We start from the raw sequence: 27,879 nt of genomic DNA, 5'->3' as shown, positions 1-27,879 counted from the left end.
CTTTTGCTAACAAAGGTGAAGAGCTTTAGACCAGTTTAAACTGCAAACTGCAATTTTATTAACATTAACATTCCTAGTGTTGGGAGGCACAAACAACCATCTTCATTCTTTGCATCACCAAGGAGTCCTTTCCCCATCTTGTTCCGAAGGATGAACAAAAGCCTGAGGTGTACGTTTCAGAAGATAAACTGCTGCATGAAGACCCCCTATGTTCACCCAGACAGTATGTACCTTCCGCCAAACATGTCCCATTCCAGATAATGCCTGTGTATACACAAAAAGGACAAGTAATTAGCAGAAAATCTGTAGACCAACAACAGTCTAGTTGGTAGGAAGAAACCATGGGGGAAGAGGAAAAAAAATCCTACTCAAACTAATGTCCCTAAGTTTAAAAGATCCTAAAGTTGCCACAGGGTGAATTTTGAGGCTAATTTACAGTACCTTGGTAAAGCACTTCTTGTCCTGAGTAAGCAGTGCAGCTCGGCCTGTCCCTGGTCTACAGACACGGCTCATCTCCCGTAGGCAAGCTGGATAAAGGTTCCAGTTTCTCTTCTTGGAGCCCATCCTATAAAAGAAGGTCCAGTGAATCAAACACTTGGTAGATAAACATCTAGAACTATATGAAATGAGAAATTAAAAACTCATTACAATAAGAAAATGCTGAAGCCTAAAAAATAGTTGCCCTTTAGAAGCCAGGGCTTTGCCATTATATGCCAATAAAATGAGTAATCTGACTTATTAGTAAATGGCTTAGAAATATGAAACAGATGAACTGGCTACAGAACAATTTTTTTTGACAACTATAATAGTTATATAAGTTGTCCTCTTAATGACTGTAATAAACAGATTACATAAACCAAACCAATGATGAGAAAACATTTATCCTGAGAATTAGAACCAAGTTTTCCTCAACCTTTGTGAAGTATCCTGTAATTCAGCAATGGGCCAGGAAGTGGATTAACCTGTGATGGTCAGGATCAGAATGTAGTTAATTCATGGGTTCTCATAAGAAACAAAATGGGTTTATCCATCATATTACAATTTTTTTAAAGATTTATTTATCTTAGATAAATAAAAATCTTAGAGAGATAGCATCTGAGATAGAACACAAGCAGGGGGAGCAGCAGGCTCCCTGCTGAGCAAGGAGCCCGACTCGGCTTGATTCCAGGACCCTGATATCATGACCCAAACCAAAGGCAGACACCTAACTGAGCCACCCAGGTGCCCCTATCATGTTATAATAAGTGAAAATGCTCTAAGTCTACTAAAAGGAATTGAAGATTTCTGATTGAATAAGCTCTTAGAAGCTAAGATGGGTACTAGTTTAACAGGTGAAGGTAAAACTCAAAATCCCACCTTTTTCCAAATGGCATGTCTGTTACAATAATGTCCACAGTGCCAGTTCTCAATGGCAGATTGCAGATATCCCACTGAACAGCATCTATGGGCAAGCCCCAGGACACTTCGCTATGGGGACAAAGGAAATGTGCTTATTTTGAAGTATGAAATCTGAAAACATTTCTGAAGAGACTGCTATAAAATACAAAATGCTACTCAAATGATACTATCAGTGACAACATTAACAATAAGCAAAATTTTTAAACCAAAATGTAGGAAGAAAGCATAAGCTCATATGATAAAACTTCTCTAATGACAAAATCTGTAATGACAATTTAAAAAATGGTTAAGACTGGTTTCAAAAGATGTCTGGTTTCATCTACAATTTAAGAAAACCAATTAAGGGTAAACAAAACTGCAAGACAACTGTAAAAGTGACTGCCAACAGTAATGAAGCAGTAAATTATATAACTGAGAATGTAAAACATCAATGAACACAGGAAAAAAGATTATGAGGTGACACATCTAAAGCTTGGTAATCTCTCAATAACAGGAGACCTAAAGAAATAGATTACGTAAAACTAGTAAAATAGAGATATTTGTTTTAAAATTAAATATGTATCACACAATGAAAAAAAGACAAAAAGCTTGAAAAAACATGACAAAAGACAAAGGATATAAATGATCTAAATCCTCATTAAGGCAAAGCTGCTGGTATAAGAAACAGAACAGGCAATAATACACAGGCTAAGAATTAAAGACAAAGATTGTGAGCAGAAATGAATGATTATCCTGTTGAAAGTTAAGAATTTAAGAGAAAATGCGCAATAAAGGCAGTCACTCATGGAGGAAAAGCACAGATTGTTGAAAAGGCATATTAATCACAATCACAGGCACCAATAACTGCAACAAAAGTGAACAAAAAATATTAAAAATCAAAATAGATTGACAAATAGTATAGGTAGAATAGACAAAAAAGGTACAGAGTGCTGAAAAATAAGATAAAATATACAGAAAATAGGAATAATTTGTTTAAAAATGTTTTATCAGGTTTCAAAAAAACTGGTGATGTACTAAGCCCCAAGAAAATTTGAGTAAATAGGCAACAAAATGTACCATAAAAATTCGTCAGTAAAACAAATTAAAACCTTTCGACTACTTATGTACAGAAAATGATCTAAACCCTTGCTTTTCAAAGTTGGGTCATGGCCCAGCAGCATCAATATCACTGATAAACTTGCTAGGAAATGCAAACTCCCAGGTCCCACCTGAAACCTACTAAATCTGAATCTAGTTAACAGGATCCCCAGGTGACTCATATGCACATTAAATTTTGAAAAGCACTGCCCTAAACAACTAGATCAGGGAGACAAGTACACAACCAACAAAAATAGAGAAAATTTTACCATTGAAAAGAGCATATAACTTAAAATTTTAAATAATGAATTTTAAAAAACCTCAATAGGAAATAGGAATAAAGAAACAAGCAGTGAGCATAAAAACACAGAACAAACAGCATATGAAAGAACTAAACAAAGCACTGCTGATTCTAATCAAAACGGAAAAAAAATAAGAAAAGAGAATTATCAACATACAGACATAAAATAGTATGAGGCATACCATGTATAATTAATAAATAGGAATATCTGCACCAAATGGATATATATATATATATATATATTTTTTTTTTTTTAAACCACTGATTTCTATTTACAGATATAAACCTCATGTTAAGGGTTACAGAGGCAGCTGTTTCTAGGTTTGGTAAGGCCAATTATAGGATATACTTCCCTGGGCTATGTATTCAGGATATGCAACATCTGTACAATTCAACAAATATGCTGACCACTACCTACTCCGGCCACTTCCTAAGAAGATAAAGGGCACCAGCAGAGGAGAACACAGAAACAATTTATGAGGCCTCTGGTGAGAAATTGAAGACCAACTGACATTTCAACCAATTCTTCCAAAGACCGATGAAACTGAAAGAACAGTGAAAGGCTGGCACAGGTGGCATCACTGAATGTAACCTGGAGTAGTGGGCCAGGGCTTAAGATACTGTAACAACAGACAGATAAAAAAACAAAATTTCCCAGACACCAATGGACTTCCAGGGCACAGATAAGATACAGCTGAAGGAATATACAGCTTAGAATATTTTGCTTGCAGGAGAAAGGATTTTGGAGGAGTGGGAGAGGAGGAGGGGGAGTTTTGGTAGCCCTTCAAATGTCTGATGCCAAGCATCGTGTGACACAGAGCTAGATTTTTCTTTATGGATCCAAGTGGGTCTAAAACAAATCTATAGAAGGTACAGAGAGGAATTCAGTTCCTTAAAGGCATGACTAGCACTGCAAGCTGTGCAAAGACAGAACTGACAGCCTTCAGAGACAGAGTCATCATAGATGGTGACACAGCCTTGAAGGCCATTGATCAGGATCTCCTATAGGACATTTAGGTAATGTGGAAATGGCTTTCAGGTTTCTTCCAACTCTGAGACTGCTTTAAAGTGCCAAATAGAGGAAAGGCTAAATAAACTAGAATTTCTACGCAAATATGCAGTCATTTTTAAAAGACTATATAAAAATACTCAAAGTATCTGAAAATTTGTAAAATTAAAATGAATCAACACAGTATTTTTCCACTATGTAGGAAAAAAGATATACAAATAAGAGAAAGGAAGAGAGAAATGAACACAGTTGCACTGGGTGGGGAAATTATAAATAAATATTTTTATAAGTTATTTTCAATAAATGGGTTTTAAAATTTAATGGAGTCTCACAGTATGTTCATTTTAGTTATAATAATGTCACCATGCACTGGAGGTATTGAATTCATAAAGTCAACATGAAATGTGATTATCTAAGTCTTAAGAAATGCTACAAAATCTCTTAAATTTTTACCCTTCTTTAATTTGGCTCTTGGTCAATAAGGATGAGATGTTATTTGCTGCTCTATCCACAGCCAACGGATTATTATCACCAGCAATATGATAACAGTTGGACCATTCAGTAGCCCCCTAAAAGACAATAGTATATATTAAAACCGAAGTAGCAAACTGTAAAAAACAAAAAAACAAAAAACCACCTATAAATGATTAACGGGAAAACCATTTCAATCGACTGTCAATAAACTAGACAATCCAATCCAATAATCCAGTGCTTTTCTAAAGTGGTAGAACACTGCATGTTGTCAACTTTCCTATTCCCCTTGCTTGAAAAGCCTTCCTGTTCTTTCTCACTTGAATTTTTATGCATCTTTCAAGACCTAGCTCAAATGTCATGCTTTCTCACATCAACCCCAACTCTCCAAGCTGTCTCTCACTTGCCTCCCTAACCCAAAGCACTTTGTACATACTCTGTCATTCCATTTGTTTTTAATTATTTCTATACCTGTCTGCCTTTCAAGGAATCTCCCTAAGAACAAGTCTGATATTTTATTAAATCCCTCAGGCAGCAGTGTCTGGCACATAGTAATAAGCATTACAGACCTGAAATACAAACATGGTTTGAAAAACTTAACCAAATTAAAGTGACCAGCCTATACCCTTTTGTGATTACAGGATTTTATATAATCTGATATATTGGGGTATTTGAAAATTTCAAAATAAAATGTAATACCCACTGCACACGCCTTTGAATGACAACCACTACATCTCTAAAAAGATTCTGTAATGTTAGTCAAAAACATGTCAACAGAACATAAATACCAATGTTACATATCATTTGTGGAATGATGGTAACACCCTACCCAAGGCTGAACAAGGTTCTATGTAGATTCACAGAAGGTTTCTGACACGAAAACAGAGGAAGTTCTGCCCTCTGTTCAGGGATGAGGAACAAATACCCCTTCCTTTGTAAATAGTAATACACCCATATCCATGAACACAAGGCTTCATTGTCTTTTCTTTTGCCCACACACTTGAGGGTGACATAGAGGGGATGTAGAAAAGATCTACAGAATTTGATGAAAGCCTCTCAGGTAATTCTGATTCCTCAACACTCATTTTTTCGTCTAAATCTGTTTAGACTTCCAGCCTCTGAAAGAGATGGATTTTGCAGTACTTTCAAATTTTAAAAGGAGAACTCTAGATCACTATTTTATACTTGGGTGAACAATTCTGTATACATACCCTGTCAATTCCTTTCATAACTTTGTTCATTCTGATCATATATCAGTTTAGATTTTTCTATATTAACATCTGCAGGTCTATTCTTACATGGAAAGACCTCACCCATTTTCTGTATCTTTGCAGGAATGGGGGGGCTCTTCTGGACCCTCTCTAGCTCTGTTGTATATTTCTTGACATGTGGTGACTTTCCCTTCTATTTCAGACATAGGTACATCATGGTTTAATGCTAGAGAGGACACTTTGCTTTTCCTGGAATTCTTGACAACAACTGAGTTTTCTCTATGGGCAGCTCTTTAGTCAGAGTAAATTTCTAACTCACACTATCAGAAAATAGTAGTCATCTAGACTACCAAGATTTTCTTCTGGGATTTTAACTCCCAGATGACACATGTCATTTTCTGATTGCAGTTTGGATTATTTTTCCCTTTGTGGGTTGCTTTGGACTTGTTCATCTGTCCAGTTTCTGCCCACTCACAGAATCTATGTATCTCCTTGCAGTTTATTCCCACTGGCTTTAGATATACTCTATGTAGGAAATTACTATGTCTCATAAATTTAAGCAATTTTTTAAAATAAATTTAATTTTAAAGAGGAGCACCCTCTTCCAAATTATTTTTAAAGTTTTGATAATACTGATTCAGTGAGACTCTCCTGTTAAATGTTCTCCACTTAGAAAATGCCTTTCCATTTCCTGCTTTGCTTTAAGCAGTTCTTGAGTCCTCTTAGTATCACAATAATTTTGAAAACTATTTAAGAGCATTTGTGTGTAACCATGTTAGACTTCCTGAAAAATCTAACATTCATAGGTTTCTCCATTTTACAATTATATTTACTCCAACAGCCTATGTAGATTAAGAAGCATAATCTCACTTTATAGAGATGGAACACCTTCCTCCAGTTTATGCTTGTGCCTTCGAGTCTACCAGCTTTTCTTTTATAAAAAAGGGACTCACCAGTTTGCAACTCTCAGCTCCTCTGTAATCCACTGAGTAACCATCACTTACAATCTACCAGTCCTTAGCTAATTGTAATAAGTGGTTATATCCTTCACACAAAATCCCAGCTTTACTAGTGCAATTTCTTTTTTAATTTTTTTTTTAACTAGTGCAATTCTTTTAAAACTCTTGGGTCCACTGACCCAACCCTGATGACTTCATTATGTGTAATTTGCCCATTAGTTCTAGAATATTCTAGATGTATCACTTGCTTATCTAAAAGGTAAAGAAACGTTTTTACCTCTATTGGTATTGCTCCTGTTCCACACATCGGATCAACTATTATATCGGTAGGTTGAGGAGCACAGAGCCTACAGAAGAGAAAACAACCTATATGAAAAGACTTCAATCAATAGCTGGGGCTTTCACACTATTCCTGAAGCTATAAGATCGAGGACCTATTATGCTAGCATAAAGGAATACCAATCAATATTCATTTTAAAAATCAATTTGTAATTAGAGATTGAATCTATATCCTAGAGCTAAAAAAAAATTACATATAGCTAAAAGTACCCTCTGACTCATCCAAAATCACATTTCACTGACAGATGGAATTTACTTCCAGATCTTTTAATATATACCTGTATATCTATCTATCCATTCATGTCTTAGGAAACAGTGTTATTTTGTATATAAACCTGTATTGTTCCCTAAGAAAAAAAAGTCTCAACTGTGTTTCAAGTAAACATGTACTGATAAGTATCGATAATAAGTTTACTGGCAATTAGACATTTAGTATTGCTTTCCTTATGAATTTAACTTTAAAGGTAAGAACCTTGCCAAAAATAACTGCTTTACTTTGAACACTCAGTATTTGCCAGGCCATGGATTTAAGCTCTTTGCATGCATTATCTCATTTAATCTTTTTAACAACCCTTCAGTTTTTCTGTGGATTCCCCAAGATTTCTTAGTATCTTTCCCATAAATACCCCCTCCTATGCGATTATCAGGTTTTTTTTGTTTTACTTTGTTTTTTATCTTGAACTAGCTTACTTAGGTTTCTAATAGTTGCACCCAAAAGAACTCTCCATGTTCCTGGTTCCTACCATAATGCCTGGCAATACATAGTGTTTGGTAAATGAATGAAGGAAGACTGGGAGCTGTTCCTTTATCAAATGGGCCCAGTAGGGGCACCTGGGTGGCTCAGTCGTTAAGCATCCGCCTTCAGCACAGGGCGTGATCCCGGCGTTCTGGGATCGAGCCCCGCATCAGGCTCCTTCACTTGGAGCCTGCTTCTTCCTCTCCCACTCCCCCTGCTTGTGTTCCCTCTCTTGCTGGCTGTCTCTCTGTCAAATAAATAAATAAAATCTTTAAAACAAAACAAAACCACAACAAATGGTCCCAGTATTCTATTACTGTCATTGTATTGATAGGTTCCAACTGTGCTGAACTGTGACTCCATGGATGAGTGAAAGAGGAAGCAAAGACTGTAAGAAAAGGAAATAAAATTAATAATCAAAAAACAATTTATACTAGGATATACCAGACACTATCTGACAGGTATTAAGCATATATTTCTACATCTACTCCTCACTAACAATCCTTTAAATCTCACACCAAACCCATTTGGCAGTCTGGAGAACAAAAACCTAGAGAAGACAACTTGTCCTAGAGGTGGAAAGAAGCACCCAATAAAAGGGCAAAGGACAAACGAGAAAGAAAGCGAGGTCTTGCACTTGAAAAACTGGAAAATCCTGGATGGTTCCTGAGATACTGTGAGTATAAATTTTTAAAATATTAGTAAAAGCTCCCTGTGTTCATTTACACATTATATACATTTTTTGCCCCCCACCTCCACCCTATATAATACACATTTAAAATATCTCTACTTTCAGGGCACCTAGCTGGCTCAGCTGGTAGAGCATGTGACTCTTGATTTCCGGGTTGTGAGTCTGAGCCCCATAACGGGCTTAGAGATTACTTAAAATAAATAAATAAAATTAAAAATATAAAAATCTCTGCTTTCATCTGCTTCATGGCACAGAAATGAAACACAGCAAAATCTGCTGTATTTTCCAACACACAGTATATCCTTTATAAACAGAAATGTTCAGGGGCAGATGAAAACTACTATTCTCATTTTAAAATCAAGAAAATGGAGATGGTAGTTAAGTGATGTTTTCAGGATTACAAGGAATCAGCAATGGATACAAGAGAAAGAAATAGATCTTTAGCTTTTTATCCTGTTTATTCACTAAATTCCAACACAGTATTTAACAAAAAATTCAAGTGTTTTAAAGGGAAAATTCAAATCAAGGTGTCATTTTTTAAAAAAAGATTGATTTTTTAAAATATTTATTTATTTGAGAGAGAGAGAGAGAGAACAGCAGGGGGAAGGGGAGAGGGAGAAGCAGACTCCCTACTGAGTGGGAAGCCTGATGAGGGGCTTGATCACCTGACCTGAAATCATGACCTGAGCTGAAGTCAGACACTTAACAGACTGAGCCACCTGGGCACCCCATGATTTATTTATTTATTTTAGAGAGAAAGAGAGAGAGAGAGAGAGCGTGCGCGCGTGCTCACAGGAGCAGGAGGGGCAGAGAGACAAAGAGAGTGGGAGGGGGTCAGGGGAGGGAATCCTCAAGCAGATTTTCCGCTGAGCACAGAGCCCAACATAGGGCTCTATCCCAGGACCCTGAGATCATGCCTGAGATCAATCAAGAGTCAGACACTGAACCAACTGAGCCACCCAGGTGCTCCCCCGCAAGGTGTCACTTTAATCTAGATGGCAAACCCATTCTCTTACCTAAGCATCCCATAGGCAAGAGTAGATCTAAGAGTTGTAGGTCCAAAATGTGTGATATTTCTTCGGTGGAGACTCTCTTCTGTCAATGCAATGCCCACAACAATTTCACTATCATGGATGTTCAAAAGAACCTACAAAAGAAAAACAACAGAGAATAAAATAGGGGCACCTGGCCGGCACAGTAAGCAGAGCATGCGACTCTCAATCTCGGGGTTGTGAGTTCGAGCTTAGAGCATAGAGAATGCTTAAAAATAAAATCTTAAAAAGGAAAAAGAATAAAAGTTTTAGGACTGTTCACCCTGCACTTTTACTAAAATTAATTAAATTTTTTTTACTTTATTATTGAGCCATACTTTGCATAAAGTGGACAAATCTCAAGTATACAGTGCAGGGAATTTTTACCTATATACACTGTTTAACTGCCACTGAGATAAAGATATACAGTATTTCTAGCACATGCCATAAGGCTCCCCTTGTCCTCTGACAGTCGGTATCCACGCAAAGTAATCATTAATCTGACTACCACCACTACAAATTAATTTTCTTTTTTTGAACTTCATATAAATTAAATCATCTAGTATGTACTCTTAAGTTTTAAAACCTGTTTTATTCTTTTCATTCACTGTAAGTTACTATAAGTCGATATCCCCTGAATTTTTACAATACCAACATATTTCGTAGGTTTATGGGTTTTTTGAAATTTTAACTGTTTTGGAAAAGGTTCCAAACATACAGAAATGCTACTAGAACACTTGCACAATGAACTCCTAAATATACCCTGCATTTAGATTAACCAACTGCTGACATTTGCTTTATCACCCATTATTTTCTTACTTTGTGTGTTTTTAAATTTGTCTCACTTAAGAATGCCTACACTTTATCCTATTGTTTTTCTAACACACGGTGAAATATAAACTATTCAAGTAACAAACATTCTCCAGTCTTTCACGTAACGTGATATTAACAGCAGCAGCTGACACTTATCTAGCACTTCCTATATGCAAGCCACTCTTCTACACACTTCACATTCATTACCTCATTTCACATTCACATCCTCCAAGCTAGATATCTTTTTTTTAAAGTATAGTTGACACACAATGTTACACTAGTTTCAGGTGATCTAGGTATTACTATCTTCCTTCTAAAGATAAGGAAACTGAGGCACAAAGAGATCCCCTTACTTGCCCAAAGCCATACAGCATTGAAGCTGGGATTTGAATCCAGGCAGTGTGACTTCAGAATCTGCTCTGAACCCTCCTGCTAACTTTTGGACATTACTGTTCTAGTTAGCCTAGGCATTCTCATACAGCTATTACATCAAAAAAAGAAATGGAGATTGTTCTTCTGATTTGATATGCAAGGAAAGTGTACAGAGAGAATAAGTGACTTGCCCCAGATTCAGGAGTCCCAAAAGCAACAAAAAATGACTTCTTGGTAAAAATGTCAGCTGCTAGGGGCTTAAGCTGTCAGAGATTTAAAGACTACTTAGCATGGCCCACATGTGAATCACCTGTTTAGTAGAAGACTGAGACCGAGAGTAAGCGTGCAAAAAGAGGCATCTGGGCTTGCAGATCTAGCAGAATTTAAGAAAGGGAAGAGCTGCCTATAGGATAAGTATTAGCAATGATGTCCTGATATTAGGGAGGTTGGGGTTTATTTTAAAAATGTACTCCACCTTTTTTTCAGTAGTAAAACTCTACAACCAAGACACAAAAAAACAAAATAACTGCTTTAATTCTGGTTGGATTTTATAATCTGAAAGTCCACATAATACAAAAAGTACTAGATTAAAATACTCAAGTCTTAATAGCTCCCATCTACTGAGCACTTAGTATATAGCAGGTAACACACCAAATACCCAAAATGTATTATCTCACTTAATTTTCAGGACACACTTAGAAAGTATATGCTACTGCTGGCTCCATTTGAAACAGAGGCTCAGAGACAGTATCTTGTCCAAAGTTATGCAGTTGTAGAGTCAAAATCTGAATCTAGATTTGTCTCATAGCCCATGCTCTTGTTAAACACACCCTATTAGCACTGTGGCCGCAATTTAGCTGCCCATAACTAAAAATGCTACCTGTGAGTGGCCTTCCTGAATCATCATAATTGGAGCCCGTACATACCTCCACATCAAAGTTGGTCATGTCAGCCTTCCACTTAAAGTAATCTTGAACAGCACCCCCAAAATCTCTTGCGGCCTCATTTGAGGAAAAGCAATGTTTCTCTCCTGCCCGGTTGCATGTGACTCTAAACTTCAGCATTTTAGGATGAGTTTCTTCTTTTGAACTTTCATCCTTCTCGTCTTTGTAAGATGCCAAATCATCACCTACTAATGTTGATATCTCTTCTTTGATGGCTGGATTTTCATAATAGTCTAAGATATGGGAATCTAAGGTATTGTTAGTGAATCCTTTTTTACCATCTGTCTCATCTATTTTGTCTCCTTGTCCATTATTAATCTTCTCTTTACCTGTATTCTGATTTATCTTTTTGCGCTTTGTTTTTTTTTTCTTGAAATTTGTGTTAATTTTCCATACTTTTAAAGGGTCTGACCATGGAAGCTTCCCAGCCAGTTCTTCGAAATCCTTTAGAACTTCTTCCTATAAAGGACAGAGAGTGAAATCCATGCATCTCTGACCACTTTCTGAACAAATCCCTACCCTTTGCCTATACATTAATCATTACATTGGGGGTGGCAGGAGTGCAGAACAAAAGAAGAAATAAGATAATGTCTACGATTAAGGAAATTAAAATTTCACTGAAAATTAAGATATATACAAATTAAGCAACTGAAGAATACCAGACCAGCAAATCAGAAGTTGGGCTGTAAGATTAAAATATAAGCAATCAGAAACTATTAAAAATGGTTACCTCTAGAGAGGGGAAGTGGGTGGATGAAAAACAGGGTAGGGAGGGCAATTTACCTCTCACTGACTAATTTTCTTCTGAATTTTGTGCTATTATTATATACTACTTTTAAAAGTAATTTTTAAAAAAAGGTAGTATTATTTATTTACTTATTTTTTAAGTAATTTCTACACCCAACATTGGGCTCAAACTCACGACCCCGAGATGAAGAGTTGCACACTCCACCGACTGAACCAGCCAGGTGCCCCTAAGAAGTATTTTTTAAAAGGAAAAAGAAACCAGAAGCAGTGAAAAATTACCTACCCAATTTTTAAATAGCACCCAGAATCATCTTTTTATTTTATTTTTTATTAAGATTTTATTTATTTATTTGACAGAGACAGCCAGCGAGAGAGGGAACACAAGCAGGGGAGTGGGAGAGGAAGAAGCAGGCTCCTAGCAGAGGAGCCTGATGTAGGGCTCGATCCCAGAATGCCGGGATCACGCCCTGAGCCAAAGGCAGACACTTAACGACTGCACCACCCAGGCGCCCCAGAATCATCTTTTTAAAAAGTAAATCTGATCATGCTTAAAGCCCCTCAACAGCTTCCCACTGCAAATAAAAAATCTAAATTCCTTAAAGAGCCCACCATAATCTGACCTCTGCCTATCTCTCTTACATCACTTCAGGACTGTTCTCTTCCTCCCTCCCTCCCTTTTCACCTCTACTTTGAAGATACTTGCTTCATGTGGTCTCTACACTGCTGGCTCCGTTCTCATTATTAATAGTAATTTAAAAGGCATATCCTCTGAAAGACCTGCTTTTCATAAAGCAGTCCTCTCAAGTCATTCTCTTCCCATTTTATTTTACAGAGCTTAGCATTAGCTGAAGTTATTAGGTTTATGTTTTGTTCACCATCAAGGCTTCTCCTAGAAGTAGGGTGGAAAGGACCTTACCTGTCTTGACCACAGCTATTAGCCACATGTGTAGAACAGTGCATGGCATACAAACAGCGCTCAATAAACGGCTACTGGATAGTGTCATTAAATGTTGAAATGGGTGGTGCAGAGCCGTGCTGTCCAATTCAGCAGCCATTAGCCACATGTAACTATGGAAAGTAAAATGAGGGGCACCTGGGTGGCTCAGTCAGTCAAGTGTCCACCTTCAGCTCAGGTCATGATCCCAGGGGCCTGGGTCTGAGAGCCCAGGGAAGCCTGCTTCTCCCTCTCCCTCTGTCCCTCCCCTGTTTGTGCACGCTCTCTCTCTCAATTAAATAAATAAAAATTTTTAAAAATAAAAGAATAAAAAATAATAATTAAAAACAAGAAAGCAAAATAATTTAAAATGAAATGCTCAGGGGCACCTGGCTGGTCAGTTGGTAGGACATGTGACTCTTGATCTCAGGGTCATTACGTTCAAGCTGCACACTGAGCATAGCGCTTATTTAAAACAAAAACAAAAACAAAAAAAACCCCAAAAAACCTCAGTTTCTCAATCACATGAACCATATTTCACATACTAATGGCTAGTGGTTACTATGTTAGATAGGGCAGACCCAAAACATTCCAGTAAGAAAGTTCTACTGCAGAGTGCTGATATAGAAAGTATATGCTACTGACAATCAAATTAGAAAGAGATCAGTGTTCACTGATGGAACTGAGACTTGAAATAGAGAGGAGTGAAGGTTTTGTTTATAAAGGGTATCTACAGGAATTGGAGGCTTAATGTGATGGAGAACACTGGCACAGCCCTTTTTTCTCCAGACACCAATCTAAACACCACCACCAACAGAAATATCGACTTTATCTTAATAGAATCTACATGAGACCTGTAACCTTGAACCATAACAATTCTAACATAAGAATTCCCAAGTGTAGTGAAGATCAAAGAGAGGTGGAGGAAGACACCAGAGGGAGAATGCCTATAGATTTCAGACAAAGGTTAGAGCAATCTGGGGGGCCTGGTGGCTCAGCCAGTTAATCATCTGCCTTTGGCTCAGGTCATGATCTCAGGGTCCTCGAGCCCCATGTCGGGCTCCCTGCTTAGCAGAGTGTCTGCTTCTCCCTCTCCCCTTACCCCTCCCCCTGCTCATGCTCTCTCTCACCAACAAATAAATTAAATCTTAAAAAAAAAAAAAAAAAAAAAAAAAAAAAAAAAAAAAAAAAGGTTAGAGCAGTCTGCAAAGTTATAGCAAATAAACTGTTCTTTGGAATAAGCAGAGAAGTATGTATACTGACAGAAGGAGCTTCCCTGGACTCATTTGTACCAAGAACAAGCAAGGGAGAGAAATGGAGGCTAAACAAGGAATCTTATGGACATGCTCTATTTGCTGTGTTGATAAGGTGGAGCTGGGGAGAGATGTTTTACATTGTAAATAACCCTGGAGCTGCTGATCTCTTCAGGTTAGAGAGAGAAGTACTGGTTAAAAGAACTTATGCAATAGTATGGAAATTATACCTCAATAAAGCTATTAAAAAAAAGAAGGAAGAGAGAGAGACCTCAATCACCTACAACCCTTTGTCAGAAGGGACTTAACAGTGAAGCAGGGGAATTTCTTGCTGGCCTGGAACAGTTCCTGGTTTCTCCCACAGGAGCCTCCTATCAATAGCAGGTCCAGGAGGAACTTCCTCATTCACAGATGAGCAATCATCAAAAGTTATCAGCATGAGATTTATGTGAACATAAGAAAGGACAAAAAAGGAAAGGAACAGAAAAACAAAGGGCAGACAAAAAACGCTGACCAGAAAGACAAAGCCACAGAGCAGCTGAAAACTGTGATCAAACATACTGACATGATAGAAAAAAAATGGAATGAGGAAATACCTTGGTAAAATAAGAGTTCCAAGTAGGGATATAAAAGCAGAAAGAAGATGAGGTGTGACACCATGAAAAGATGAAACAGAAGCTTGTACAGTTCAAAGAATCAAGTGGAATAAAAACCATTGCAAAATGAAGACCATATTGAAAGCACCACATACAAAAGACACTGCTGAAAACACAGTAAGGGATGTGGAGAAAGGTAAAGCGAATACAATGGAAGTGGGTAAAAAGTAAAAAAAAGATTAAAGAAAATCTTAAAACATGAAAGGAAGTCAAGAGATCCTATATATGTGTAACCGGTTTATCTGTAAGAAAGGACTGGAGATAATGAAAGAAAACAATTTAGGGGCGCCTGGCTGGCTTAGTTGGTAGAGCATGTGACTCTTGATCTCAAGGTTGTGAGTTTGAGCCCCACACTGGGTGTAAAGCTTACTTAATTAAAAAAATAATAATTCAAGAAAAATTTCAAGTAATGTATGTGGATGTTAACTTCTCTACAGACTGACATGTCCTGACAAGGAATTACTGACAATGAGACACATCCTGGTGAACTTGTAAGACTTCAGAGATTAAAAATAAAACCTGGACATGAAGCAAAAATATCAAGACAGCAACAAATAAGGGGGAAAAAAAACCAAGATGGCTTCGGAATTTTCCATGGCAACATCTGATGCCAGAAGAAAAAGAATACTGCCTACAATATTTTTCAGGAAGAAAAGCATGACTCCAAATTTTATACTTAAACTATTCATCAAACATAAAGGAGAAAAACAATCATTTCTGAACTCATGCCATTCAAGAGATAAAAAGAAAACAGGGATTATAACTACAGACAGAATCTGTCATTTGTAAATATCACAAATTGGAATGTAGTTAGAGGAGGAAGGAAAGAGGAGATGCTGACATCTTCCTCTGTGAAGAGATTAAAGGATACAAGTTAAAGCTGATAAGTAAATACACTTAAAAGCACTGGGGTTGGGGTACCCCAGTGGCTCATTCGGTTAAGCTTCCCACTCTTGATCTCAGCTCAGGTCTTGTTCTCAGGGTCATGAGTCCAAGCCCCATACTGGGCTCTATGCTGGCTATGGAGCCTACTTACATGAAGCCTACTTTAAAAAAATAATAATAAATAAAAAAGCACTGGGGTCAACACTAAGAAAATAATAAAACTGGAGGGCGAAAACGAAGGAGGGGAGATGTGGAAAATATGCCAACTTCATCACTGCTCTTAGTAGGGATTCAAAAAATACTACATAAAAAAGTTTAAGTTGTAGTTATGGTAACAGCTACAAATCTTACAGCCAGGGTTTCAGCACCAAACAAAACAAAAACAAAAACAAGAACAAAACCTTCCAAACTAGTGTAAAACAACGTGTAAAAACGCAAAGAAAACACATAAAGAAACTTTTAATAAGAAAAAGCAGAATGTGTGTTAACATAAATGTGACAGAACCAAGACCAAACATTTCTGACCTATCAATAAGTACTGGTAAGATAAATTATCTTATTAAACAGAAAAATGACCCTCAGATTGAATATTTACATGGATATATACAGGATATTCGCTGAACCACTGTAGTAGCAAGAATATTAAAAACCCTAATGTCCTAAATGGGAATGATTAAATTATGACGTAGTGAAATCCAACATGATACTGGCATGATCTTCAAGACAGAGGAGAAAAGGCACAGCACAAAACAGTATGTATGCCATGCTTTCATTTGTGTAAGTATATAAAATGCACGTATTTATAAAATATCTCTAGATATTTTCTAGAGGGATATCCAAGAAATTGGTAGAAATTGTTGCCTCCAGGGAGAGAACTGCATGGTCTGGAGATAGAGGAAAAAACACTTTTCACTGCATATCCTTTGGGTCTTTACAATTTTGCCCTAAGTACATGTATTACCTAGCTTAAAAAAAAACCCATATAAAGCACAGATTTTACCCCTTTTTTTTTAACAGGTTAATCAATTCATGATATCATCTGAATACTTAAAAAGAAAAGGACCTATCAGAATACTAAGTAACATGTTTTTTATAAGATATGGGAAAGTATAATGCCACAAACAATGAAACTGATGGTCCATAAAGGGAAAGGCTTAAAAATTTTTCATGGTCATCTACACGCCCTTGCACAGATCTGAAAATCTACCTTAATCCTTGTTGCTCTTCTTTTGGGACTTCCACCAGTAAACTCTTTTGTAGTTACTTACAAAGCAATTCTGAAAAGCTGGCTCATGTAGAACCATTACATAGTATCAAATTCACCTCCAAGCAGAGCTCAAAACCATGCAAAAGAATTCAAACTCTTAAGATTCCAAAAACATAGGAATTTAAGAAAATATTAATAAAGGCCAGAATTTAAGATGGAACTTTACAGGGTTTTTTAAATTTATTTTTTTATAGTTTCTAAAAACGCCTGTTAGTATTTACTCATGTATAGAATTGGCTGTTAAAATTTCCAAATACTAAGCAGCAATAATTTTCAGTAGCCTGCCTGGTATGTTCTAGTTTTATTGATATGATTCAGTTGACAATGATTATCAGAAGTCTGACAGGTTATAATACTAGTGTTGAAAGTTACATTTTTAGTTAATAAAATTTTAATCTATTTTCAGCCTGAATTCTTTTAGGTCTGGTTTTGTTTTTTCTAGCCTATGGGTTCATATCACTTTGATTGTTTATTAAATAATACTTTCGAAATCAACCTGTTGCCAATAAATAAAAACTAGAGAAGTAGGCATTATATCATAGTTTTTAAAAAGGCATTGTTTCTAATATAGGCAATAGCACTGACAGAAAAAAGTTTTCAAGCATCTGACTCCAAAAAACAATATGGAGAAATACGAAAGCCTTACTGCAATCTATTTTTCAAACTTCAACTTAGGCAGCATATCAGTATTTAGGAATCAGATGCTAAATACAAACTGGAAACAAAGCTGTTGTCTTAACAAGTAAAGGAGTATTTAGATATTATTTTGGCTTTATTTAAAAAAATGAAGTTAGAGAAGAAAGCAGGGCAAAAGCAGAACTGTGAGAGAAAGCGTTATTTGTAGATAATTCAGTCACTTAATCTTTGATTCAGTCTGGAAGCAATTGTTTTGAAACGGTATATATAGGGGCGCCTGGGTGGTGCAGTTGTTAAGCGTCTACCTTTGGCTCAGGGCGTGATCCCGGCGTTCTGGGATCGAGCCCCATGTCAGGCTCCTCCACTGGGAGCCTGCTTCTTCCTCTCCCACTCCCCCTGCTTGTGTTCCCTCTCTCGCTGGCTGTCTCTCTCTCCGTCAAATAAATAAATAAAATCTTAAAAAAAAAAAAAAACTTAAAAAAAAATAAAAAGAAACCACATATATAAGCAAAGCTAATCTAAAGTATGTACCTTTTTGTAAGAAAGTCAAACAATTTATTTTGTTTGTTACACACTTCAATATTTTTCTATATTGACTTTTGTTAACTTATTTTTTGTTATTCTTTCATCTCTTACAAAAAAGATGTAACTAACATACATTATTTTAGTTTTGGGTGCACAACGTAATGATTCAATATTTGTATATATTGTGAAATGATCACCACAAAGTCTAGTTAACATCTGCCACCCTACACAGTTCTAAAAATTTTTTGTGTGATGAGAACTTTTAAGATCTACTCTATTAGCAACCTGCAAATATGTAGTACAGTATCATTAGTTATAGTCATCATGCTATACATTACATCCCCAGAACTTATTTATAATTTTAAGTTTGTCCCTTTTGACCCTCTCCCACCTGTTTTGCCCACTACCCACAATATTGATTTTTTTAAAAAACAACTCTAGGCTGGGGCGCCTGGGTGGCTCAGTTAGTTAAGTGTCCGACTCTTGATTTCAGCTGCGGTCATGATCTCAGGGTTGTGGGATAAGGCCCCATACTGGACTCCATGCTCAGTGGGGAGGTGGCTTGAGATTCCCTCTCTCCTTCTCCTCCTCCTCCCCCAGTCTCTCTCTCTCCTCTCAAATACATAAATCTTAAAATAAACAAATAAAAACAAATTTTGGAATGAGCTGTCAACAAATTTCTGATTTTTATTGTAAAAGCCTCCCAGTATTCTACATTATAAAAGCAGTAGTAATGCTAAACAATAGAATGCAAAATGTGAGAATAATTTCTTTGGGGAAGATGGCTGAAAGTCAGCTACCATGTTTGGGAAAACTCACCTTTGTTTCTTTGAACTGGTAATCTTTAAACTCCTTAACAACCACAAATAAGTTATCAACTGATCTCAGACAATGAACCTGGAGAAGGGAAAAAATGTTAGAAACAAAGTTCTAAGAAAGCTCTTGAATCACATGGACTATCAACATTTAAATACAAAATTAGGTAAAAACATTTTAAAGAAGCTAATACCAATAATTTGTACTTTAAATTTTTCCCATCTCCCCAGTCTACCATGTTTTTAGTTACGCCTTAGCTTCTATTTCCCTACAGAAATGTAAGAAGGAAGATGGAAGGATAGCTTAAAGTGCTACCAGGGAAGCACAGGTTTAGGGGAGAAAGGAAGATACAGAAAGTCAAGTGGGGCTTTATCATATTTCCTCATGGCTCCCTAGGGTACACTGTAGAGTGCAGTAGTTAAAAGCACAGGGTTTGGGGCGCCTGGGTGGCACAGCGGTTAAGCGTCAGCCTTCGGCTCAGGGCGTGATCCCGGCGTTATGGGATCGAGCCCCACATCAGGCTCCTCCGCTATGAGCCTGCTTCTTCCTCTCCCACTTCCCCTGCTTGTGTTCCCTCTCTCGCTAGCTGTCTCTCTGTCGAATAAATAAATAAAATCTTTAAAAAAACAAACAAACAAACAAAAAACCACAAAAAACACAGGGTTTGAGGTCCAGTTGTGATTACTACTGAGCAACCCTGTAGAAATTACATATTCCTAAGCCTAATGATTGATGAGGATAATAAAAGCACCTATCTTCACAAAGCTTCAGGTTATTAACTAAGACACTAGGTGGAAAATATTTGCTTGCCAATTCATCCCCCAAATATTTATTGGGTGTCTACTATATGCCAAACACTAAGAAACTGGGAGATATCAGCCCAAAAAACCCCAGACAATTCCTACTCTCACAATGCTTATATGGTAATGAGATATTGGTTAGCTTTTATTCAATTGGGATGGCAGTCTGCTGACCACTTCTCCCATTCAGTGATTCCTAATTACTTTCGAGCAAGAATTTGACATAGATTAAAAGAAAAATCTCTCCTATATGCTTTACCACCAAAGTCTAAACTTCAGCTAGATGTTGAAGTAATAAATTCAAAGATGTTTGGCAGATACTTAGAATTTCTTCAAAAGTCACAGGATTCTTTCTGGTGAAATTCATCCTCAGAAAATATTAGGATCACTTCTAAAAACATAGCAAACCTACTAGTCAAACTTACAAATCAGTACCAAATGGAAAATGCAGCAATACTTTAAAATCACTAGACGTAGGGAAGAGCAAAGAAAAGCAAAAAGGATTCAAGAGGGGTCTGTAAGCCAGAAAATAATCGTAAAATGACCTTTTTAGAAAACTATTTTAAATATTGCTTCATTCAAACCTGAGCCAGACTTTCCACTGAAATGTCAAAATATATCTTGCCCCGGTCTTTGCTGATTTTGCATGATGACCCCAATTTCTCTCTCACTTCATCTGCAGCTGTTTGCTCAAAACCAGTAGGTACAGTGGCTCCAATAGTGACTTGGAGGTGCTCAGACTCACTTCTGGGACCACTTTCTGTCACTTGTATAGAACTCCAGTTCTCATGAAGGTTCACATCCAAGAGTTGGTTAGTGGCTTCTTGAACGTCAGACATGTTGGCAGTGCTTCCAAGATTCCTAATACAGTCCCTTTAAAAGCAGTACAGAAAAGAAAAAGAGATAATGCCTAAACATTATCACTTCATATTTCAACTACAATTAAAAACACCTGATCTGGAGAGCTAGAAGAATAAAGGAACACAACTGACACCGCCATATGCAGTCAACACACCTGAATCAATATTCACCAAAGATAAAAGGATTGAAGAAAATGGGCACAGAGGACTGGATGTAAACTGCGGTATTATTTAAAAAGCATTATAGATGCTAAGGAAGAAAAGGAGACAGAGAAATAGTATTTCCACAGCATGCAATGTTTGGTTTGGGACCATCTGTGTTGATAATAGCCACCTCATAGAGTTAACAGTTCCCCAATAGAGGCTGCTAGAACACATTCAAATACATTTCTACACCTAGTCCTTTTTCAGCTAGTAGTTAAGAACATGGGGCTTTGGAATTGCAGCCATGGGTCTGAATTCTTGCCCTCACCATTCACAGGGTGAATAGCCTAAAACAAGTTTATTCTCCTATGCCTCAATTTCCTCATGTGTAAAAACGGGAATTAATTAATACCTTTCTTCTAGAGTTGCTGGGAGACTTAAGTGAGAAGAGCATACTGCCAGGCCCATGATTAAAACTTTCTAAGAGGATATCTATCTTCTTCCTGTGAAGTGGATACTGAGTCACGCGTTTAAAAAACATTAACTGAACAGCTACGATGTGAACTGCAAATGTCTGAACGTCTACTACAGGCCAGGCTCTGGGATGCATGGACTGGCAACGGTATCTGCGGATATCTGCGAATTATCTGAAACAGTAAACCAAATTTCCTGCTTATAGGCAAGGGGGGTGGGGGGCGGGGCGGAATTTAGAGAGGTGGGTAGCGAGGATCAATAGCATCACTAGATTTAAAAGGTTTTGTGACCCAAAACAACACAAGTAGGCACAGAGTACCTACACTGTTCTTGCTCTGTGACCGGGCAGGCGACAGTGTATAACACTGATAAAAGTCAGTTCCAGCCCCAAAGGAGCTCATAATCCCTGTGAATACGACTTTCATCTTCTAAATAAAGCAGCTGAAGCCCACGAAAGGACATATCCTGCCCAGGGTCAGAGAGAGCCGATCAGTGGCGCAGGCTGGGATGAAACCCACGTCTCCCGACTCACACCCGCAGGGCCCCAGTGACAGGAATCCCGGGGTGCGGGTGAAGGCCTAGAAGCAACAACACAAAAAGCTCCGCCACAGGATCGGGCTGAAGTCCAGTTCGGCGTTGGCCCGGGTGACAAGACAAAGGTCGCCCCTCCCTCCCGAGGGTCAGCGGCGCCACACCCGGCCACTCCCACCCGCCGCCCAGTTACCGGCAGCCACCGCAGACCGTTCTCGCTCCGGGACCCCGCCAGACCAGCGCGCTCAGATCACGCCGCCGGAAGCCGCCTCGACTCCCCCGGAAACGGAAGTCAGGCTGCGCGGTCCCAGAGGCTCAGAGAAGGGGAAGGGCGGCAGCGAAAGGTCGTGGAGAGAGGAACATGCGCATGAAGGACTGTGCGTGGTGGCGCCGCATGTGGGGCAGTCGGCTGTTGCAGTTGAGGCGAGCGTCCTCGACAAGCTGAATCCAGAGAGTCCGGGATCTCGTGGCCTGTCATCATAGTAACTAACCTTTATAGCGTGTTTAGCCGTACCAAGCACTGAGTAAGCGCTTCACACGCGTCATTTCATTTTTTCCAACAGCTCTTTGAAGTGGCACGGACTATCCCAGTTTTAAAGTCGGAAAAAGTGAGTCTCAAAGAGGTTACATATGTACCTTGCCCAGAATTTCAGGCTCAGCATTTTAAAAGCAGAACTGTGTTTTGAATCCGAATAGTGTGACTCCAGAATGCTTCCTCATCACGTCTGACCCAGTGTTTTTGAAACTAGTCCCTGAGTTACATATTTCCTTCACTACTTTTGTCCAGTTGCACTCTTGATTACTCAATATTTTTCTTTAAATATATATATTTAAATATTTATTTATTAGAGACAGAGTGGGGGGAGGGGCAGACTGAGAGGAGGAGAGAATCTGAAGCAGATTCCACCCTCTGCCTGGAGCCTGTGGAGGAGCTGGATCTCACACCGTGAGATGGTGACCTGAGCCTAAATCAAGAGTGCTGCTTAAGGACTGTGCCACCCAGGTGTCCCTAAAAATGCTTTCAACTTATTTTAGAAAAGAAACTTGTGCACCTCAACAACAAAATAACCCAATTTTAAAATGGGCTCTAGCTTGACTATTTCTCCAAATAAGATACACTTATGGTCAATAGTCACATGAAAAGATGCTCAACATCATTAGGGAAATACAAATTAAAACCAAAATGAGGCACATCTGGGTGGCGCAGTCGGTTAAGCGTCTGCCTTAGGCTTGGGTCATGATCCCGGTGTCCTGGGATGGAGTCCCACGGTGGGCTCCCTGCTCAGTGGGGAACCTGCTCCTCCCTCTCTCTTGTGCTCTGTTTTGCTCTCTCTGAAATAAATAAATAAAATCTTTAAAAAAAAATGTAATACTTATTTTGGTGGCTAAATTTTTTTTTTAAATGGAGAGTTATAAGTTCCACTAAGTATATAGAGCAATGGAACACTTATAGGTTGCTGGTGGGAATGCAAAATGATACAGCCACTTTGGAAAACAGTTTTGCCTTTCCTCAAAAAGTTAAACAGAATTACCACGTGACCCAGCAATTCTACTCCTAGGTATATATCCAAGAGAACTGAAAAACAAATGTTAAAACAAGAAAACTTGGACATGATGTGCCTAAAGCATTATTTGTAATAGCCCCAAAGTGGAAACAACTCAAATATTCATCAGCTGATGAACAGATAAAAAATATGATTTATGTATCCATACAGTGGAATATTATTCAGTCATAAAAGGGAATGAAGTACTGTCCTGATTCATGCTACGAAATGATAAACGTTGAAAACATTATGCTAAGTGTGAAAAAACCAGTGCCGAAAGACCATATTTTGATTCCCTTAGTCTGAAATTTCAGCATAAGCAAATATAAAGAGACAGAAAGATTAGTGTTTGTTTAGGGCTAGAAAGAGTGAGGACATTGGGGGTGATAGCCAAAGGGTATGGGTTTTTTTAGGGGGGGAAATGAGAATGTTCTGGAATTATATAGTAATGATGGTTGTACAACATTGTGAATATACTAAGAAACTGAATTGTACAGTTTTAAAATGGTGAATTTTATGTGAATTTTATCTCAAAGGAAACTTTGGTCTCATGGGAAACTCATCTGTAGTTTCCTCTAATGCAAAACTATACTTACAGAGTTGTTGCAAGATTTAAATGAGATTAACATGTTACCAGTCTCATAGTTGAAGTAGACAATGCCCCTAAGATTAATACAATGAAAACAAAACAAGGTTATTAAAACCCTGGCCAGATACTGTTCCCTACAAAAGGCTCTTAATAGGCTTTAAATGTAAGGCCCCTTCTCTATTCTTTAAAAGTATAAATTATCAAGTATTAGAGACAAACTAGCACTATATGAGGCTTTCTTGACCTAATGAGAGGGATTAAAACATCGAAAAGATTCTCTCTACCTGATTCAGTGTTATTTAATGCATACCTTTGTACTATCTAAAATCATTTCTGGGGCACGGGGTGGCTCAGTTGGATAAGCGTCCGACTCTTGATTTCAGCTCAGGTCATGATCACAGAGTCTTGAGATCAAGCCTGGTGGTGGGCTTCTCACTCAGTGGGGAGTCTGTTTGGGATTCTCTCTCTCCCTCTCCTCCCTCTGCTCCTCCCCCTGCTCTCTCTATCCCTCTAAAAAATAAATAAATAGGTCTTAAAAATAAAATAAAATCATTTCTCATAAACAGATCTCACACTTGGGAGAACATTGATCTAAGACATTATCTGCCTGCAGTATCTTGGTAGGTGTCATTAAAGTGATGGAATTTACTGAGCATCTATTATGTGTCAGGCATTCTTGTAGGCACTAGGGTTACAGCAGTGAAAAATTATTCTAGAGCTTACTTCTAATGGAAAATAGAGACAGTACAGGGAACATGTAACATTCCTGAGATGATAAGTATAATGGAGAAAAACTAAGAAAGCTGGGGGAATGGAGAGTGCTGGAGAGAAGGAGGAGAATGCTTATTTTATATCAGTTGGTTAGGAAAGGCCTCTTTGATAAGGTGACAAAGCAGAGCCTGAGGGAAATGAGAGAGCAAGACATTTGGGTATCTGTGAGAAGAGCATTCCAGGCAGAAAGCAGGAATATGCAAAGGGTCTAGGAAGATCCAGGAGGCCAGTGTGGCTGGGGAGGAGTGAATGAGGGGAAGAGAGAGGATTAGATGGGGTGGGTGCATCATATAGGCCAGTGTTTTACAAATTATCACACATTCAAAAAGGGTCACTCTGGCTGCTGAATGGGCAAGGATGGAAGCAGTTACCAGGCTATTTCAGTGGTCCTAATGAGAAATACAGACAGCTCAAACTAGGATCTTAGGGTTGTGTGTGGTGAGAATTGTCCAATTCTGGTGTATTTTGAAGGATGACCTGTCATTGCTGATGGATTGGATGTGGTTTTGAAAAGAAGGTAAAGGGGGCGCCTGGGTGGCACAGCGGTTAAGCGTCTGCCTTCGGCTCAGGGCGTGATCCTAGTGTTATGGGATCGAGCCCCACATCAGGCTCCTCTGCTATGAGCCTGCTTCTTCCTCTCCCACTCCCCCTGCTTGTGTTCCCTCTCTCGCTGGCTGTCTCTATGTCTGTCAAATAAATAAATAAAATCTTTAAAAAAAAAAAAAAAGAAGAAGGTAAAGAACAGGAAGTTTGGGGGATGCATGCTAAAGAACTCCTGCTAAAATGCTATGAAAAAAGTAAAAATGGACACATTTGCTCTTTAAAGTTCTGGTTCTGGTTTATTGCAAAGAATAATGGTATTTTGGCTTATGTCAGAGAAACCCTGGTATCTGCTGTAAAAATACTGACTAAAGTGGATCCTTGCTCCAAGATGCTAGTTTTGGATAAGGGACATAAACATGTGGAAATAGAAGCTTCTAATTTTTTTCTGACAGTAGTGTGATATTAAACTAAAGTGACCTCTATGTAAATAGGCAAATGATTAAATTTGATAATTTCCATCAGATATAGTGACACAAATTAGGAATTCAGTGTTAGCTGTTCCCATGAACCCAGATACGTATTTTACCCTAATTGCTGTCTATTCTTGCCTATTCTTTTTTTTTTTAAGATTTATTTATTTATTTGAGAGAGAGAGACAGAGCACAAGCAGGGGGAGGGGCAGAGGGAGAGGGACAAGCAGACACCCTGCTGAGCAGGGAGCCTGATGTAGGGCTCCATGGAGTGGGGGGGGGGGGCTGTGGGATCATGACCTGAGCCGAAGGCAGACGCTTAACTGAGCGACCAGGCGCCGCATATTCTTGCTTATTCTTAAGACTAAAACAAAGTGACGGTTAGAAAGTCAAATAGTACAGTCACTCCCCAGCCCAGCCCCTTCCTTTGCTCTTTTACAGAAGCAAGAATTATTAACTACTTCTTCCTTTAGTTCACATGGTGACTTCCTCCATGTCGCTAAATAACCTGCTTGTAGTGCTGTTTCTTGCATTTTCAATTTTGGTCATTATCTACAGACTCTGTTAGGGTACTTGAGGCTTAACCTATTATTATTCCCACCATCCTACTTCCCCCTTCCCTTCTCTTCACATTAAAGTTACAACCCAATTATATGGGGTGCCTGGCTGGCTCAGTCAGAAGAGCATGCAGCTCTTGATCTTGGGGTTGTGAGTTCAAGCCCCATGTTGGGTGTAGAGATTACTTTAAATAAATAAATAAATGTAAAATTACAACCTAATATAGGTTGTTCCCCTATGTTGAATTTACTGGGTAAATTTAAGTAATATGTTAAACATCTTTTTGTTCTATCAACTATAGACAGAATCTTTTGATCCCCCATACTGTAAGATGTCGGTTTTGTCAGCACTCCTGGCCTTTCTCTACCTGTTCTTCTGTCTTTGCACTTCCCAATCTAGTTTGTTAAATGAGGATTCCATTTGGCAGGTTGGATTCCTGTGGGGATGTAATTGAAAAAAGGGAGGTCCCTACACCTGCTTATCACTCAATAAACTACTGAAATTCCATCTTTTGGGACCTCACTGGTAAATGAGTGATGTGTCTGCAATCCTATTAACAAAATGATAGCCTGGGAGTCCATGAACTCTTAACCCAACAGACCTTTGGCCTGTTGGGTGTTAACAACCAGAGGGGAAAACTATCAGCTTTGGCCTAAACAAGCTGAGGTTTATTTACTTTTCCCATGCCCTTTCAAACCAAAGGCTGTAAAACTGCTTTAGTAATATAACTCCTGTGAGAACTCTCTGATGGAATTAGTGACATCACAGTGAATTTTCAAGAGAATGTACATGAAATTTATTGTTTACCTTGAACTTCATATGGGTAAGTTAGTTCATTTAAAAGCAAGTAATTCACTTTGAAAGGAACTGTGTCTTGACTGTAATTGAGATTATAAGGGTTGGGGGCAGAGAGATGGTAATGAGCTGGGAAGCAAAATACTGCTGCCACCTAGTGGTTACTCATTCTGAAACACAGCAGTTCTTTCAAAGCGCAGACAACAGAAAAGGAACTGAACATAGGAAACACCCAGCAAAGGTCCTGAACCAGAGAAACTTCCATTTCCTCCTCCCTTGTTAGAAAAAGATGTTAGTGAGCCTTTTGCAAATGGTCAGAGGCAAAACAGGGTATTAAGGGGATTAGGCTGTGAGAGGCTCCTCCTTTTGTGTAATCAGAAGAATTAACAGAGCACTGACAAAGGCAAACTGTCGTAGGTCAACATGGACAGCCACCAGATCTCTAACATGAAGTGGCAGCTCCAAAAGGAAGTAGGAGGTGCAACAAATGAACAGAGAGGGACCACAGTGGGGCAGGCCCCCTCAGTACTGGTCACTGCTGCAGCAGCATGGGTCCAGAGGCAAAGCAGAGTCAGAAGCAAGACCAGCAGGGAGAAAGATGATCAAGTCACAGAGACTTGGGATCACTGGTCAGCAACAGCTCTGGAGACTGTGGTCTTGAGACTGCAGTACTGCCTGATTTAGAGTAAACTACTCAGGGCACTCAGGGACTATTTCATAATAGTCCTG

The 27,879-nt window shown here is 38.4% G+C and overlaps 1 protein-coding gene across 4 annotated transcripts; it reads right to left on the bottom strand.

Moving 5' to 3' along the window:
* Positions 1–34: 34 nt before the first annotated feature.
* Positions 35–22,179, bottom strand: THUMPD3 (THUMP domain containing 3). Of its 4 annotated transcripts, XM_026501283.4 has the most exons (11): positions 22,074–22,179; positions 20,456–20,744; positions 19,075–19,152; positions 11,682–11,811; positions 11,335–11,600; positions 9,209–9,339; positions 6,704–6,773; positions 4,239–4,354; positions 1,357–1,467; positions 442–565; positions 35–264 (listed from the first exon to the last, which is right to left on the bottom strand). In XM_026501283.4, exons 2-11 carry the CDS (start codon positions 20,708–20,710, stop codon positions 115–117), a joined length of 1,431 nt encoding a protein of 476 aa, XP_026357068.1. In that variant the 5' UTR covers positions 20,711–20,744; positions 22,074–22,179; the 3' UTR covers positions 35–114. The 4 variants fall into 4 exon arrangements, with proteins under 4 accessions (XP_026357068.1, XP_026357066.1, XP_026357067.1 ...); XM_026501281.4 differs by having other exon boundaries at positions 11,335–11,811; XM_026501282.4 differs by having other exon boundaries at positions 11,335–11,811; positions 22,091–22,155.
* Positions 22,180–27,879: the final 5,700 nt, after the last annotated feature.

Source organism: Ursus arctos, unplaced genomic scaffold, assembly GCF_023065955.2.
Source record: "Ursus arctos isolate Adak ecotype North America unplaced genomic scaffold, UrsArc2.0 scaffold_14, whole genome shotgun sequence".
Classification (NCBI taxonomy): Eukaryota; Metazoa; Chordata; class Mammalia; order Carnivora; family Ursidae; genus Ursus; species Ursus arctos.
Note: the sequence above shows the minus strand (reverse complement) of the source record. Positions and strands in the feature narration are given on the sequence as shown.